The following is an 18,748-nucleotide window of genomic DNA, read 5'->3' as shown; positions in this document are numbered from 1 at the left end:
ACCTTAGAGCAGCCTTCCAGTACTTAAAGGGGGCCTACAAGAAAGCTGGAGAGGGACTTTTTCATGTAAGGTCATGTTGTGATAGGATGAGAGGTAATGGCTTTAAACTGAAGGAGGGCACATTTAGATTAGATGCAAGGATGATGTTCTTCACTGTGAGGGTGGTGAGACACTGGAACAGGTTGCCCAGAGATGCTGTGGATGCTCCATCCCTGGAAGTGTTCCAAGTCCAGGTTGGATGGGGCTTTGAGTAACCTGGTCTAGTGGAAGGTGTCCCTACCCATGGCAAGGGGGTTGGAACTAGATGATCTTTAAGGTCCCTTCCAACCCAAACCATTCTATGATTCTGTGATTAATGATGTGGATGATGGGGCAGAGTGTACCCTAAGCAAGTTTGCTGAAGACACAAAACTGGGAGGAGTGGCTGATATGCCAGAGGATTGTGCTGCCATCCAGAGGGACCTTGACAGGCTGTGGGCTGACAGGAACCTTGTGAAGTTCAACATGGGGAAGTGTGAAGTTGTGCACTTGTGGAAGAACAACCCTAGGCAGCAGTAAATGCTGGGGGCTGACCAGCTTTTCTAAGAAAAACCTGGAGGTCCTGGCAGACACCAAGTTGAACATGAGCCACCAATGTGCCCTTGCCCTTCCAGGCCTGCATTAGGAGGACTGTTGCCAGCAGGTTGAGGGAGGTGATCCTTCCCCTCTGCTCAGCACTGGTAAGGCCACACCTGGAGTGCTTTGTCCAGTTCTGGGCTTCTCAGTACAAGAGAGACATGGACATACTGGAGACAGTCCAGTGAAGGACTGCAAAGATGGTGAAAGGACTGGACCACCTCACATAGGAGGAAAGGCTGAGAGAACTGGGACTGTTCAGCCTGGAGAAGGGAAGGCTCAGGGAGATGTTATCAATGTATATTAATACCTGAAGGGAAGGTGTAAAGAAGACAGAGCCAGGCTCTTCTCAGTAGTGCCCAGTGACAGGACAAGTGACAATGGGCACAAACTGAAACACAGGAGGCTTCCTCTGAACATCAGGAAACACTTTTTTACCAAGGGTGACCAAACACTGGCACAGGGTACCCAGAGAGGTTGTGGAGTCTCCGTCCTTGCAGATATTCCAAAGCTGTCTGGACATGGTCATGGGCAACCCACTCTAGGTAACCTTGCTTGAGCCTGGGAATATGGACAAGACTTCCAGAGGTACCTTCCAACCTCAGCCATTCTGTGATTCTGTGATCTCAGTAACATTGTAATTAAAAATCCTGTACTATAATGGAAGCGCTTTTGCACTGGCCCCACCAATCATGACAACTTTCCCTGCCTTGATATCTTGGTTTTGTTACAAATGCAAAGAATACTGGCCTAAGTGTTGGGATCCTTACTCAGATGTCATTGGCTTTGTTCACGGAAATCTTCCCTGGAGTCCAATCCACATTTTTCTTGAATACAAGCATCAGAAGCGGACCCAATATTGTAGTGACTCATAAAAACTTTACCTTTTTTTGGTCAACTTTCCCTAATAATAGTGAGTGTGCCTTTCAACCCACTGCTAGGAATGTACATGTATAATTTCACTAGGGCAAGAAGGAATCCATCCCAGATGAACTCCTGTGCTCCCAAGCAGCCTAGGTGGACCCTCCCCTCCCTCCCCATGTGATGTACAGGGGAATAAAAACTGATCCATACCGTGCCCTGGAGGATGAACTTGTAGACCATGTGAATAATTAGGCAGGACCAGAAGACATGGAGCAGCTGCAGAATTATCAGGAGACCATTCATGAAGTAGTATCCAAAGAAAGGTTGGAATATCTCCATGGAGTAATAGTAGGTGTTATAGAGCACTCTGCAAGAGAGAGGGAATTGCAGTGGAGGGAAAGCTTGTTGTTAGTAGGGCCGTAATTAAGCAACAGAAAGCTCTAGTCATAGAGGAAGCTTCAGGTCAGTCACCTCCTTCTTACATATAACACATGTGAGCCAACTCTCAGGTCCCCACCAGAAATAAGCAGGATAGAGCCACAGGCTGAGGACTTCTCCTCTGCAGTATACTTCAGGACTTTAAAACTACTCTATGAACTCCAAGGCAGACCACCTTAGTTTACCCCAAGGCAGGTGCAACAGCCATGTGGCACTGTAGCCTGTGCAAAGGGCTGGGACATATGCTCAAGGATTGAAAAACAAAGGCTGCAGCAAAAGATTCAGCACCCAGCTGAATTATCCTGTCTCAGACAGCAGCTTTTCCATTTCCCTTGACTGCAGCAGACTTACGTGTAGGGGAAAATGACCAGGCGGCTGATGAGGAAAACAGCTGAGAAGATCATAAAGAGGCTGTCACAAGTTTTTTTCCACTTCATGTAATTGAATATCTTAGTTGGCTGGAAGGAGAAAGAACAATAAAACAGCAGGCCAAGACAGTGCATCTGCACATGCTCCAGGAGGCTAATGAGCCAGATACAATACAATCTGCATGCAGGTAATCATGCCTCTTCCTGGGTCCCTGCAGGGCACCCTGGGCTGGGTCAGGAGATCGGTATTGAGTTATCTGTGAAACACCATAACGCTTGGCCCATACTATGCTAGATCAAAAGACACTCTTTGGCTGAAGAGCACCATTGCTAACTAGGCTTTGCCTAACATTTAAGTTGTGGCGCTCACCTCTAGGAAGCAATCAGAAGCATCGTGAATCACCATCACCAGTGTCCCAATGCGGATGTAATTGGCACAGTAGGAGAAACTGATCAGGAAGATGGTTGCAGCATGATGGACTATCTGCTCCTTGAAATCCTGATGAGAAAGGGGACAGCAGAGAATAAAATACATAAAGCACCTTCTGCCCTGCTTAAAGCATGCCTCCTGCAGGTAGCAATGAAATCTCTCTACCCAATGACTTAAGAAACCTCCCACTATAAGGTGTTACCCATATAACTGTTTTACCAAACACATTCTAGAAATGCAGGCAACCAAGAGAAGCTGGAGTTTATAGTGTAAACTGAGGATCTCACAACAAAGAACACTCTTTCCCTCCAGTCCACCAGTAATGGTCCAATGATGGTTCAAATCAGAATACAGAATAATAAAAGCCAATGAGTCAGTACAGACAAATTCAACATAAAGAGCGCTTTCCTTTCTTCCTTCCTTTCACAAAGCAGTGCCCATATCCATCTCTGCTCTGTGCCCCTGTGCATGCCTACCTGTTTGCACAATCATCTCATACCCCCAGGCTCGCTGATGGAGACTCACAACCACCCTTTCCTTGTAAGTGTATATTTGCAGCCTCAATGCACGTGTATACCTATGTAATCATGCAGCACCCTGTCTGTCGGGGCACTGGCACCTAGGAACACATGCAGCTTAACTGGCAGAGAATCATCTCTTTTCCTGTCTCTATGATCAGTGCAGCTTAGAAGAGTCCCAGAAGAGCAATTTTGAAGTCTGGATTGAGAACTCTGCAGTAGTTTGCACCTTTCTGTTAGGTTTGTGTTCTCCACTTCCCAGAGAAGAGGGAAGCCAGTGGTTGGGAATGGAAATTCCTGGGAATGAGCAAGGGCAGAATCCCCCAAAACCTCAGACTAGCACTACACACATGTTCTTGGAGATCACTCTCCTGAGCGATCAGCTTGGGTCCTGTTTGTGCTTGATTCTTCTCTGAGGCTGCCACTCACCTTCCTCTTCACATCAAAAGGCAGGGTGAAGACCAGTGACCAGTAGAAGGAGAGCTCCAGCAGGTAGTACCAGAACAGGGAGGGCTGGAGAGGCTGTGAGAGGGGGAGAGACAGTGAAATAACCCATCAGGTAAAGTAGAGCAAGGGCTGGAAGTGAAGACTGCTTCCTAGGCAAAAGAATACCAGACAACCAAACCAACAAAACTGGTTCTTGGAGCTTCAGGAGGAAATACTTCAATTGAACTATATGGTTACTTATTAAATCTCATCTGTGCTGAAGCAAATGCAAATAGCAGGGGAAATTCCACTTTGATGCACCATGTGGAACATTTAGGGAATCACCCGGAAGATCCAGAATATTTTCAGCATTTCTTCAGCACTGTGCAGATTCCTGAGCAGTCAGTATAGAGCTTTAAAAGCTATGTAAACCATTCCATTATGGTGAAATAGCTAAGTAGTAGCTGAATAAATCATACCCTTTTTAGGATTCAAGGAGATGCTTCAGACACATTGTACCCTTCACAGACTTTTCAGTTGAATCAAACTAATGGGGGAAAGTGCAATCTCAGTGTGAACAGTAATTTGCATTCTTCTGGGTAATTTTTCTGAGGTTTTACAGCTGGAAAACTAAAAGCTTAGACCCACTTAGCAAGATATATGCTCTTTAACAAGTAATTTTTCACTGTTGTGGCACTATATGGCCTCCTTAAACCTGAAACTAGTCAATAAAAAAAATTTCCTATGACTAAAGGGGCTTTGCAACTAGTGTTTCCAAAGAATCATGGAGTATGGTGCTCCCAAATACCAATTTATTTGGGCTTTCTCTACCCAAAGCGTTGATTTATGGCCTTCATACATTTTAGTTTGTTTTCCTTTGTGGCACCAGTGATTGGCCACAAAAGGAAGCACAGCTGGATGCACTGGTGCTACCAGGGGAGATAGTAACATCTCCCAGGCTGGTACATGCTGTTCACACTCTGCAGGTTATCCAAACAGGAGCTCTGGATCAGAAGAGATTGTTTTTCCCCAAAGATCAGATTATCTGGGAGAACTGGCATTTCTTGTGTCATTGTCTTTAGCACAGGACACGGTCTGTTTAGTAGAAATTGTATTTAATACATTCTTTGTTCCTGCCAATACACAGGTTTGACCTTGACCTTTCTTGCTCTTTGCCAGTGGGACATGACTAGATCTGGTTTTGGTCTTTTCTGTTTGTTACAGATGTTGCAAAGTTTGTGTATGGGGTTTATGTGGCAAGGTTTTGGTAGGGGGGTGGAGGAGCAGTGCTGCAGGGGTGGCTTCTGTGAGAAGATGCCAGAAGCTGCCCCATGCCTGACAGAGCCAGTTCCAGACAGCTCCAAGACGGACCTGCCACTGGCCAAAGCTGAGCCCATCAGTGATGGTGGTAGCACCTCTGTGATAACATATTTAAGAAGGGGTAAAAACCACTGCACACCAGCAGCTGGTAGACAGGAGTGAGAACATGTGAGAGAAACAACTCTGTAGACTCCTAGGTCAGTGAAGAAGGAGGAAGACGAGGTGCTCCAGGTGCTAGAGCAGATTCCCCTGCAGTGTGTGGAGGACTTGACGCTGGAGCAGGTTGATGTGCCCAAAGAAGGCTGTGACCCCATGGAGAGCCCACACTGGAGCAGGCTCCTAGCAGGACCTGTGGCCCCATGGGGGGACCCATGCCAGAGCAGTCTGTTCCTGAAGGGCTGTTCCCTATGGGAAGGACCCATGGTGGAGAAGTTCATGGAGGACTGTCTCCTGTGGGTGGGACCCCACGCTGGAGCAGGGGAAGAGTGGGAGGAGGAAGGACTGGCAAAGACAATGTGTGATGAACTGACCGCAATCCCTGTTGCACATCCCCCTGTGAGTCTCAGGGCGAGAAGTAGAGAAGTCAGGACTGAAGCTGAGCCCAGGAAGAAGGGAGGGGTGGAGGAAAGGTGGTTTTAGATTTGTTCTTATTTCTCACAATCCTACTCTGATTTGATTGGCAATAAATTAAATTAATTTCCCCAAGACAAACCTGGTTTGCCCGTGATGGTAATTGGTAAGTGATCTTCCTGTCCTTATTTCAACCCACAAGCCTTTCATTGTATTTTCTCTCCCATGTCCAGTTGAGGAGAGGGGAGACAGAGTGGGTTGGTGGGCACCTGGTGGCCAGCCAGGGTCAACCCACCCTGGTGTGCTGTTATGATGACTTGGGTTGTTTTTGAAAAGACATGGACTCCAAATGTACAGAACAGGAGGCAAGGACCCAAGCAATCCTTTTAGTCTTACATTCCTATTCAAGCACCACCTGTTTGTATGGTTTGGCTTTCACATTGAACTACAGATTTGCCCCTAAAATTTCTGCCTTTGAGTGACAGTGGATTGTTTGGAGACATGGCTTGAAAGATACTACCTTATTTGTTGCTCATTTGCTCCATTACATTTCCTGTGGCTCACACTGTTAAAATTATGCATTACATTTCCCTTTATGGGTCTGCAACCTCAATATACAGTCATGAGGTCTTGCTCTAACTTTGACTGCCAGACCAAAAAGTCGTGGAACATAGGCAGTCTTCACCTTGTCTTGGTACTGGGATCAAGTTTCCTTCAGCCTCCTCTTCAGTTAATGAAAGATTTTATTTCCTACCCAGGAAATTCTAGTACTGTAAAATCCTGTGCATGGTAGCTTCCTGCATGATGATACAGATTACTATCCTGCTAGAAACACTTACCAGCTGCTCTCATAGGATAGAGGAACCTCTTCCAAAGTTGCAATCAGATTTTTCACTTTAATGAAATTTAGCTCTCTTTACTATATCTGCTCTGACATCCACAGCAGTGTGATATAGGAAGGCTCCTGTTACAGAACAGGCAATAGTCATCTTCTCTAGAGAATTCAGAGCACATAAAAACATAAGGGGAAAGGCAAAGCAGGCAATAGCTCCTGTGCTCAGTGGGTGAAGCTCCTTTCTAACTCTTTCAGCTTCTCAAGTTATGGGAGTAGGCATAACAAGGGAGGCAGCTGGTCAAAAAAGTACCTGGCTTTTGGTTGCTACCTTTGCTCCTTGAGTTGAGGAACAAAGAGCAAATTTTGTGCCTAGCTGGCAATTTTCATTGAGGTAATTCTGGTCTGGGCTATCTTTGCTCCTTGTGTTGAGGAACAAAGAGCAAATTTTGTGCCTAGCTGGCAACTTTCATTAAGGTAATTCTGGTCTGGGCTATCTTTGCTCCTTGTGTTGAGGAACAAGGAGCAAATTTTATGCCTAGCCGGCAATTTTCATTGAGGTAATTCTGGTCTGGGCTATCTTTGCTCCTTGTGTTGAGGAACAAGGAGAAAATTTTCTGCCTAGCTGGCAGTTTTCATTGAGGTTATTCTGGGCTGGGCTGATAAGAGATGTAGGCTTTCCAACCCACTGGACAGCTTCTCGCAGTACTGTTGTGAAAAAACTCAGAATACACAGTTTTACAATGTAAGACAGCATTCTCTGAACTTAATGGGAATGATGCTGTATTGCTACTGGCTATACTGCCAGTTCCACTGGGAAACTCCTTGGGGAGCACTGTGGACATGATTCTTCAGTAAAGCTGAAAGTACACAGCATACCATTCAGAGCATGTGCTCTGCTCTACATACTCTCCACTGAAGTCTTCACTTCCCCTCAGGCAACATGTTCTTCTCTGGCCTCAGTCTCTTCTACAAACTAAACAACCTTGGAGCATTCCCATTTTTCACTTTCTCGGCTCACCTGGTCAGAACTCTCACTTTCCCTTTATTTCTGCAGTCTCCTCCTGCTTTTCTGACTCATCCTCTATTGGGCTTGGATTACACCAGATACAAAGACATTCTCCCTTGACAAGGGTCTGGCTTTAAATTCTTAGGGCTCTTGAGTCTGAATTTAATTCAGTGCCCTCTCTTTTGTCACTAATATAACCTGATTTTCCAAAGATATTGAAAGACAATGCATGATTTATAACAGCAATTTTCCCTCTTGCATGACTCACCTGTTGTGGATATCCTGTCCAGCACTCTCTATGGTCCCAAAGCCAAGGCTTCTGGAAAGAAAATACAGCACAAATGTGAGAGGAATTCTTCTCTTACCAACTGTCTAACTCCTTTTGTTTGTTACTGCTACAGACTTTGTTGTGCTTTATTGCAAGCAGAGCTGGTCGCAGTGTCTGGAATTCAGTTGCCAAGAGATTTCCACTGCAAGAACTTGCAGTTGCTTGTGACATTGTCAATTTGTGGCTACTGCACTGAAATTTCACATGCTGTTTAGCCCATTTCTAAATAAATAGCTCATAGAAGATTTCTACCAACTTGCTGCAGCCTTCTACAAGTTTGGGTGGTGGTTATGTTTTGAATATATTAAAATATTCTTACAACTATTTCATTAAGAATCTCTGTGGTTTGGACAACACTTAAGTGTGGTAAGGCAGCTGAAAACTTGTGTGTCAGGAGCATGGTTTGTCCTCTAATGGTGAGGATCATGCTGCAGCCTGTTAAGTAATGAACCTCTGAAAAGATCCTACTTTGTTTACACTTCACAGAAAATTGGTAGTTTAGAACTTGGCAGCTTAGAAACTTTCATAGAAAACATGGCAACTGAAGTCCCCAAAACTTTGTCCTGCATGGAGCATGCTCTGACCCTTCGCTGTGCCCAGATTTGATCAGAGCAAGCACGTCCTAGGCATACAGTGATGGAACATACTATATGCCACGTCTGCAAGGGTGATTTTCTGTAACAGTTCTACAAGGCTCCAGATATCAGAGCTAAGAGCAAGAAGGCAACATTTCTTTTTCTCTCATTGAGCACCTGCTGGTGCATGAGCAGTCTGGAAGGGAAGCAGGAAGCAGTGTTTATTTACGAGCAGTGCTAATTAGGAGTAGACACAGCCTTCTGTTGCCAGGGTTTGGGGCTGGGAGTAGGATTTACAGCAAATACAGAGGTACAGAACCAGGAGAGACGTATGATATAGAATCAGAGAGGACAACGCAAAAACTCTGAAACAACTATAGCACACCATGTTACCTAAACTAGAAAGGAACCCCAGATCCCTGAATTTCATCATTCCTCTACTCCCAGCAAATCAAGCTGTTTTCTGGTGGCCTACTGTGAGATAACTTTCTATTGCTACCTGCTATTTCACTGACTCATGGGGCAGAGGTTTTTGCCATAAGTCTAAAGCTACTAATATAGAATTTAAACACTTGCTTTCTTCCTAAAGAAGAGTGTTTCACAAAAACAAATGCATATTAAAATACTACTCAAATTACAAAGTAAACATGCAAAGTCAGGAAATGTCACATGCAAATAAGCCCTGTCACATTAATTCTTTGTCCTTCTTCTTAACGTCATTTTTGTACAATTTTAGATAACAGAATAACATGCTATTTGCTATGGGATCTAGAGATGCTGTTCATAGGATAGATACGTCCTTTTTTTGTGAAAATTGCAAGATGTGAACTGAATTAAGAAAAGACTTTCACAAAAAGTGAAGATGATCTTTCATTCCAAGAATGGTCAGATAACGTGCAGAAGAACAGGATTTTGCCCGTTCTGTTGCCACAGGACTCTTGTACTATGCTAAGCAGGCCATCCGTACCAAAATTTCATAGCCAGCCTCAAAGAATAGCCTTCTATTTTGATGTACAGGTCCACAAAACACCGCAGTTGGGATTTAGATACCTTCACTCCTCTGCTAGCTCATCCTGTAACACTGATACTCCTAGAGTACCTTAAATTCTGACTTGAAAGTCAGTGTAAGTTCAAAAGTTCTCCACTTGTTACAATAATGAGAAGTGACAAGCATAGTTTGTGCCTGCTGTCTTGGGATCTGCAGGTTTTCTATTACTTAACCCCTCAGGAGCTGCCAGTGTGGAAGACTTTTGCAAAGCTCACCTAGGGAACTGGATTCAGCAAAAAAGCCAGGGTAACCTTTAAAACACAGCCAGAGGATGACCAGTGCCCCTAGTCCCAGCTTAGTGAAGACAGCCCAGTGCTTAAAGCATACACACGGCTTCTATTACCTCCTCTGCCTGTTGAGGCAGTTCAATTCGTATCAAGAGAACTCATTATTTAACAAATCAGGAAAAAGGCAGAACCATGAGCCTGAACCAATCCACCTTGGGTAAGGAAAAGAAAATTAATAAAGAAAATTATTAAACTGCAGTCCATGCTCCAAAGGAAGACTGAGTTTTTGCCTTAAACAGGTATTGCATGCAACACACAAACAGGCCCTTCAGCCTCCATGTGTTCCATCTCCTACCCCACAGAAATGTATTTTTACACAATCCCCATTGTCTTCTGCTCTGTCAGAAGATGAAACCTCCTGGGTTTGAGTTCGAGTTTTTAAAATAAGCATGGTCCAATATGTTTGTGGTCTCATAAATGTGCTGTGCAGAGGACTGACTGATGTGGTGGGAAAACCTCTGTAAGAAGGTCTGAAAGGACATGTTTGACAACAAACCCTGCCATTCTTGCAGGCACTGGCTAGGTAAAACAGCAAGCAGCACTGCTTGGATACTCACATCGTACAGGACAGCAAGTCCAGTGAAGAAAGAAGTGATGTAAAATGTAAACCTCCAGCTACGAACAAATAAAAAAAAGTACGTTAGAATCCCATTCATTAACCACCAAACTGCAATTCTGCGTATCAATCACACTCACTCAAAGAATGACATTATTAAGGCAAAGTCATACATTAAAAAATTCAAAGTTTGCCCAGATCATAACAGGAGTGGCTCTTTGCACATCACTAGCATATTCAGCAACCTCACAAAGAGCAATTCTTCTGCGTTAGAGATGGCAGAAAGTACAGGAATCCCATTGATTAAGATCACCCAGATAATCATCCCAAACCTTCCCTGCACTAGCAGATGCATGGGTAAAAGTCAAACAATGCCAATCTCTCTCCTAGGCTTTTGGAGATTAGGCATGCTAAATTCATTATCATGTCAAATAAGTAATTACTGTCATGTTTGGTCTCAGTCAGGAGCTGGTAATGATTTACCCACATTAAACCCACACAGAAGTACATGTAAAATGTTTGCCAAGTTCACTGGACAGAGGCAGGTCACACTGAATATACATATACAAGAAGGAATGAGGGAAATTTCACCCCAACAGAATTAACAAGTTATTAATAAACTAAACACAGAAAATCTTCAAAGGAGTAAAACTGTCTAAACCAGTCCTTTAATTTCCAAAAATCTCCACAACAGATCAGAAGTAACTACACTTTGAGAGGGACTCCACCTGGAACTCCAAGAGAGACATGAACTGTACAAAGCTACTACGTCACATTGGAAGGACATTCTTTTTACAGACTGCATATGGTGACAGCGGGCAGACGGAAGGACACCATCCTCAGTGAGTTGAGTCAGAAAAGAATTTACTGTTGAGTGTTACTATTTACTGCAAGTAAGCTGAGTGTAGGGAGAACTTAGATTTCATCTTGATGGCAGCAGATTAAGCATGGTTGCTTTACAACTCTTTGTCCACAGATTTTGTAAATAGGTCTAACTGCAACTATCTGGAATATTATAAATAAATAATACACATCCTTTTTTTATTCTTTCTTTTTCAATTATGGTTTTTAGACAGGGGTTTTGAATTAGAGGTTAAGTGCTAAATGGAGCACGAGGTGATTAGCTCAAAGTTGATGTCTACCCTATGGATACGCACTTTTAGACAGATGAATAGCACTGCAGATATTTAATGATTTCTTTCATCTCTGTGGCTTTCCTGGGAGAACCTACTTCCTTACACGAACAGCAGAGCAACCACTCATAAGTAAAGCATTTCAACCAAGCTTAGGAGAATCCTCCTTTACTGTGGAAAGCTTAGCCAGGACTAACATTCACAGAACTGGCTGACGTGAGATTTATTTTGTGCCTCCACATAATAAGGAGGATTTCCACACAGCTGTTTCCAAGAAGAGTTTTGCTCTTTGGAAAACACAAGCTTGCACATAGGCCCCTTTTTATGCCACTATAAAAGGGTGCTGGTTTTTGACGTTCAGGATGCTCAAGTCAACCGACAGCAGAATACAATCTAGCCCACTGCCTGTGACTTCAGAAAGCAACAGCGCGCAGAACAGTTGCAGAAAAGATGCAGCAGAAGGAATCAGCCTGCAGTGAGACAAAGGGAAGTCATGGGAAAGGCAACAGAAAGGCTGACTGTTGGAGGCACCAAAACAGCAGAAAAGCAGCAAGAAGCAGTAAGATGCAAAACAGTAGGGAGTTTTTCAGGTACAACTGTGTTTTAAAGCAGAATGCCAGTCTTAAAAAGTCAGAAACAGAGGCCCTATAAGGAATAAAGGTGAGACAGAAGTAAAAGGAGACTTGGGAGTAAAAAGCAAGGAATGTTTCAGTAACAGAGAAGCAGCAGAGTTGCAGAAGAACCAGGTGGGGCAGGGAGGACCCAGGATGCTCTCTGTGTAGGGGTGGAGGGCAGGCTGGGAGGCAGCGCGCTGCCTGCGGAGCTCAGCACCCATGAAAGGCCCCTGCTGCTGCTGACTTGTGCTCCCACTCACCAGGCCTCACAAAACTTCTTTGACAGGCTGGGTCGGTCTGTGTTCCTCCGGCACCGAAACCACCTCTCCACCTTCCTCACTGGCAGGTCGCACTGTTTGGCTAAAGTGATCAGCTCACCCTGGAAAAGAGGTGAGGAAGCAGGGTTCAGATCTAGGTTCAAAGGTCAGAAGAGGCAATATGGGCATCTTGTCTGACCCACCACAGAGCCCAGCTGGAGGCTCCTGGCAAGCCCAAATCTGTTCAGGCTAAGGCATCTTTCAGAAAGTTGTCCATTCTTAGTGTAAAGACCTCAGATTGTGGAAAATCTTTCCATTCTCCCCATAAGCAACTGGTTATTAATGCTAAATGTTGAAATTTTACATTTTTTATGTGAACTTCTACAGTTTCACCTTTCAAATGCTGGTCTTGCCTCCTTACAGGAGTTTGTGGTTGAATCACTTCCTCACCTATTCTTCAGGGACCAAGTCCCTTAAATCTGTCACTCAAAGAAAGATTTACTGCAGCTGAAATAAAGTTCTGCACCAAATCTTGTCATGCCTTTCAGCATTCTGGTGCAGTATCAGCCAATAACCTGACTGATGTCGTGAGCAGAGGAAACAGCATTTTCCTACTGGATATTCTCCTGTTGTGGCAAACCTGTTAGGGATAATTTTTCAATACATTACCCACAGAAATCCTGCAATTACCTTTCTTCCTGTTCTTAGGCTCTTAAGATTTTGGCATGTGACATGAAAAAAGTTTGTCATGTTTTATATTCCTTCTGGAAGTGTCACCATGGATAGCCTTATTTTTTAAGTAAAGCAATGATTTTTCATGGAATGCATTTACCTTAATGGTATCATGTGAATGACTTACATAGTTTGAGCATGTTGTACAGAAGTATGTTCATTACTAATTTTCAGATGTTCTTCTTTCCACTCTTACTTAGTGACTTCTGTTCTTGAGGTGGAGAGAAATGGAGATATTGACTTATATTCTCCAGCTGCTCCATAACATGGCATTCCTCTCAAGGCTGCTGAGAACAGCAAAATCTCACCTTGTATTGGACAAGTAAAAGCTGACTCATAAGCAGGTGTCTGACAGCTCATGGGAGAGGGAGGAGGCTAGAAGACTGGCTGAGGTGTAACTGGTGAACAGAGAGAGCAAGGCAGCAGCCAGCTACACTGTTCTTGCTCCACATCACACTGCTGTCAGGAGTCTCATGGTGAGGATATGCTCCGGTATCACAGATTCTCTGGGATAAAAGTGCTGGCTTCAATGCAGTGTGCGTGCAGGGAGAGCTGTGGGGAAAACCTGCTTGCAAAGCTGCACTTTGAGTTAGATCTCTATGACAGGAGAAGTTTTACTGAGAAATGTGCAGATTTCAGAGACAGACAGGCAGGAGGAAGGCTGGGGACCACCATACTGGCAAGTGTTCCTGACAACACTCCTTCCCACTGCTGGGAAGAAAGGCTGGCTGCACAACCCGGATGAACGCTTGCATTTTTATTTTAGCCTCCATTCTTTTTTTAACCTGGTACTGAATGCCCTGGGGCTTCAAATGCCCCACTGCAGCACGAACCATGCAGCAAAAGCCTTGTCAAGGCAGCAATACGTTCATGCTAGGACTACCCCTTGGGACTGGAACCCCAGTCCCCTGCTCATACATCCTTGGTAAGGGTTAATAGCTACTGCATCAAGGCCAAGAAAGGCTCCAAAAAGGAACTGAAAGAAAATCTGATTCCTTTCCCTATCACAGGGGTCACATCCAGGGACTTCACTGACGAGGTTAAATCCTAATACTGCCTGAAAATTCACAATCCTGCCAATGCTTTTTCCTCTCAGCAGCAGCCATTATAACTCTGGATTATCCTTCCCAGTTCTTTGAGAACACTCTTTTTATCTCACATGGGAAAACTACCCACAATTTGTGTTTGCAGTTTTCTGACGCTCCTTACCATCACTGTGATGATGGCCAAGACTTTAGCTGGCTTCCTGAAAGGCCAATCTCAAACTCATGGATTGCACAGCAACAGAATGACCCACCCCAGAACTAGGAGCATGAAGCAATCCACACCTGCTGAGCTGCAAGGACTAGCAATGTGGGAGTCAGTTCAATGCACCTGATGTGACATGGATTTGCTAATATAAGAAAAGAAGCCATCACAGAATGGCTGGGGTTGGAAGGAACCTCTGGAGGTCATCTGGTCCAAACCCCCTGCTCAAACAGAGCTATGCAGAATTGGTTGCCCAGGACCATGTCCAGATGGCTTTTGAGTATCCCCAAGGACGGAGATTCCACAACCTCATTGGGCAACCTGTTCCAGTGCTTGGTCACCCTCACAGTAAGAAAGTGTTTCCTGATGTTCAGACACAGCATCCTGTGTTTCAGTTTGTGCCTTGTATAAGGCCAACACAAGAGGGGACAGGAATTGTCATTATTTCCTTTGGGAGAACAGTTTCCTGTCCATAGAAGTTTGGGATTTAAATTTTTTGAATGCTACCTATAGTAAACTGCTACCTGCACATGTTCAGAAGCAGAGTAGATAGCTGACGGCATTTGCAGAATGACCCCTGTGACTGGCTGGTGTCAGGTGGCCAGTAGGGATTCCTGCTGCTTTGTTGAGCTTCCAAATATGAGTGGCATTACCAAACTTCAGGATTCCAAATGGGATTTTATTTGGCTAAGGACACAAAAGCCAGACGAAAGCAAAGCAAGAAAGGACCCACCTCTTCAGGGTTCTTGCAGCGTGTACTGTAGAATGTTTCCAGCATGGGGTTGGGCTGAGCTTTTGGTCTCTGCTTGTCTCTCACACCCAGTTTGCTACTGAGGGGCAGGGCTATGGCTCTGCAGAAGAAAAGATAAAGGTCCAGCCAAAAATCGAACAGCGATTTCTGATATTGCAGCACTGTAATGTAGTACTGTTGTGGTTTAACCCCAGCCGGCAACTAAGCACCACACAGCCCTCCCTCACTCCCTCCTGGTGGGATGGAGAAGGGAATCAGAAGAGTAAAAGTGAGAAAACTCATGGGTTGAGATAAAGACAGTTTAATAAGTAAAGCAAAAGCCGCGCACGCAAGCAAAGCAAAGCAAAACAAGGAATTCGTTCACCACTTCCCATCAGCAGGCAGGTGTTCAGCCATCTCCAGGAAAGCAGGGCTCCATCACATGTAACAGTTACTTGGGATGACAAACGCTGTTACTCCGAATGTACCCCCCTCCTTCTTCCCCCAGCTTTGTATGCTGAGCATGACATCATATGGTATGGAACATCCCCTGGGTCAGCTGGGGTCAGCTGTATCGCCTCCCAACTTCTTGTGCACGCCCAGCCTACTCGCTGGTGGGGTGAGAAGCAGAAAAGGCCTTGACACTGTGTAAGCACTGCTCAGCAATAACCAAAACATCTCTGTATCATCAACACTGTTCTCAGCACAAATCTAAAACATAGCGTCATAATAGCTACTATGAAGAAAACTAACTCTATCCAAGCCAAAACCAGCACAAGCACATAACAGCTGCCTCCCACATTTTGAATCTAAGCACAAGTATCGTGTCAAGCAGGTAAGATAGACAAAGAAACTGAGAAGAAAAAACCCCAAACTTACAGCAGAAACAGCGGGACTTGCATTCTACTGTCCTGAGCTCTGTGCTGCAATATCCAAAACTACATGAGAATGGGAATGCTATATCCTGCTTTGTCAGCTTCTGAATCCACTCTGCTTGGGTGTCTGGGATTATGGCACAAAGCCCAGTCTTGCAGAGACAGCCACAATACCTATCATTGGTCTTTGGCTTGCTTGCAGCTTATGCGGAGTACCGCATCGATGGTAAGGCCTATATGTTGTTCACTGCTTGATCTAGAATACTGAACACACATGGCATCCACTTGAACTAAGGACTTGGCTCAGGATCAAGAGGGAGGCTCTACTGGATGCGTGGCATTAATGCAGAAGAAATGCTCTGCTTAAACAGGAGGCCACTTGGTCTTTACTGGAGTAACTTACCTCTGTTTTTCCTAATGCAAGTCAAACATCGGTTGTAAAATGAGGACATAGCAACTAGAAACCTAGTCACAAGGAATGGATGCTTATGCTAGCTGTGCATCTTCAGTTTTTCACAGTGAAACAACGCAAATAAAAAAATCTGCATAAACAGAAAAAAGGTACCAAGAGGTAACAAAACAGCACAGAATTGCTGTGCTCAACAATTCAACTCCTCCACTAGAAACACTCTTCTCTCCCTCGGCAGTAGGAAACGGACTCATCAATGGTGTGAAGCAAGGCCCTGCACAAACAGGAAACTTGGCAATTAAATTTTTAAAAAACCTGCCCAAATTAACCGCATTCTCCTTGAATTTCTGGAGAATTATTTGTTCTTTATTAATCACTACCTTTTACACACTGCCACTGGCATGCAGTTAGTCTCATTAGAAAACAGAGCAGACTGTCTGCATAGAAGCACTTTTCAGCACTGTTGCCGAACACCAAACAGGCAAGGCAAAATCGCTGGAAAACCTTATCTCTGTATTTTGGAGTAAAAGTTGTTTGCTTAAGGTGCTAACAGCTTCCCTGAACAGTTATTGGGTTACCAGCTGTAAATCGGTGTTGAGGGTGGTTACAAGCTGATGAATACCATGCAGAGGAAGCAGGTGCTGAGACCCAAGCCTGCTCTGCCTGGTCAGTCTTCATGCTGTTCAGGCAGGTCCTCTGATCAGTTATCCCTAATGATTCAGACACAGAACAGGATTTTTTTTTTTCCCTTTGCAGCAAAAAAAAGCTGCAAAGTGGAAACTACTTCACTATGTAGGTGTTTAAAGATATTTTACTTAAAAATAGTATGGGACATATTTATGACTGTGATTATATGGTGTTGTTGCCTGTGGTCTCTTCTAACCATACAGCCTATACTCCATATGTCCATGTGCTTAGGGACTATTCTAGATAAAGCATCCTTCCAGAAGAGTCTTTTGGAAGTTTTCTTTTCAAAAACCTGTTTCTTAATTTAATTAACAGGTATCAAAAGCAATTTTATAAACAGACCACCTACCTAAGGAATGTTGTAACTTCTCTTATATTAAGGCATAAAACACAGAATGGTTACACATTTTGTTCACTTGTGTAACAGCTGATTTCCACCTTTCTTTTGCACAGTCAGCACACCAGCCTGTATATCAGTTGTTCTTTTTCACCATCTCTGGGAAATTCCTTTGGCATCACTGGCTACAGCAACATTCAAAGATGTACCAGGGCAAATGACAAAGATATGTTTCTACTGTAAGAGAAGGGCCAGGGGTAAATGTGCTTGCTAGCTACCTTCCAACAAGACACATAGTTATTGCAAAAGCTATGCGTAAGCTTTGATTAGTTTCAGGGAAATTCAGCACCACCCTGGCACTGCTGCAACCAGCAGACTGCTGGATGGCAGAGGAATATAGGCATCATTGGGAATTTTGTTTTTCAGCTCTGATTGCTCTTAAGAAATGTTTCAGTTATACCTTGTGATTTGTTTAATATCAAAGGGGTTAACAGTGATATTGGACCGGCTGGTCCTGTGCCAAGAACAATGACACAGTATCTCGATATCTGTAACTATACAGAAATTGAGGAAACATTTACACTAAGCTCTGCACTGGGGTCTCGGTTCTTATATTAAGCAATTCCTTGAAGTGGGCCTGATTTTTCTATTTCAAAGGTAAGTCATTTGATACAAGATCCTCTGAAGAGGAAGATGCAATCAAGTTCTGTTGTTGAAGAACCACCTTATCGCAGCTTCTTATCAGTCCACATCGGGAACTGAAAGGTCTGAAATTTTCCAGACACGTTAAAAGGAAAGGCAATGTTTCTGCCAGGTGTCAGGGCAGCTTGCCAACAAGTTTTTTATTGAAAAACTATTTAAATTATCCTGACTGATTTCTTAATTTTGTTTAATCTCCGTCTTCTCCTCTCTCTCTCTTTCCTGCTGGTTTGTCATGGTCATGGCATAAAATTTCACTATAACAGAAACAAGCCAGCTGCAGTTAATGAAGACAGGGTGTAATTAACCAAAGTTACAATTACTTTGTTGTTGAGGTTTTAACCATGAATTATGGGACCAATCCTACTTTTATGAACATCATTGGGAAATCAAGGCCTGAAATTCTTTCTAAGGGACGTTTGTACATGCTGGATGTAAGCTCTGACTCAGTTTTCAGTTAAATCGTTCCAAGCATAACCCTAAGAGGATGATGCTTGTACTGATTTCAACATCACAGATTCATCATCTTAGTTGCAGGGATGGTCTCATCATGGCAGTTTATCAGCTCTCTGGAAGACAGAAGGAGAAGGTCTGAGGACTAAACTGTACTGCTCACCACGCTAGGTAACGCAAGACGCAGTCAGTGAGATGATTCTTATCTCAAGCCTCCTTCTTCATCAGTGAGCCTCTCTCACTTCATGGTTTACACGGGAAAGTTCATACTAAGGCATTTTATTCAGTAATCACCAAAGAACAAACTGTCTTGTGTGAAACCTGCTGAAGTTGAAACTAAACGGATTAATCATGAAGAGGCATAAATTGATACTCCTCCACCTTGCAAAA

General features: G+C 43.9%; 1 protein-coding gene across 1 annotated transcript in view; it reads right to left on the bottom strand.

Annotated features, from left to right (window-relative positions):
* Positions 1 to 18,748, bottom strand: part of LOC126042158 (ceramide synthase 4-like) — a 36,440-nt gene that overhangs the window by 5,300 nt on the left and 12,392 nt on the right. The window contains exons 3-10 of the mRNA XM_049808868.1: positions 14,902 to 15,019; positions 12,192 to 12,310; positions 10,186 to 10,243; positions 7,659 to 7,709; positions 3,663 to 3,755; positions 2,656 to 2,784; positions 2,269 to 2,375; positions 1,690 to 1,846 (exon numbers count right to left, since the gene is read on the bottom strand). Of these exons, the coding sequence (XP_049664825.1) occupies positions 1,690 to 1,846; positions 2,269 to 2,375; positions 2,656 to 2,784; positions 3,663 to 3,755; positions 7,659 to 7,709; positions 10,186 to 10,243; positions 12,192 to 12,310; positions 14,902 to 15,019 (832 nt within the window). The remainder of the gene's footprint in view (positions 1 to 1,689; positions 1,847 to 2,268; positions 2,376 to 2,655; positions 2,785 to 3,662; positions 3,756 to 7,658; positions 7,710 to 10,185; positions 10,244 to 12,191; positions 12,311 to 14,901; positions 15,020 to 18,748) is intronic.

Source organism: Accipiter gentilis, chromosome 8 (assembly GCF_929443795.1).
Source record: "Accipiter gentilis chromosome 8, bAccGen1.1, whole genome shotgun sequence".
In the NCBI taxonomy this organism is placed as follows: domain Eukaryota; kingdom Metazoa; phylum Chordata; class Aves; order Accipitriformes; family Accipitridae; genus Astur; species Astur gentilis.
This window is presented reverse-complemented; position numbering and strand designations above follow the sequence as displayed.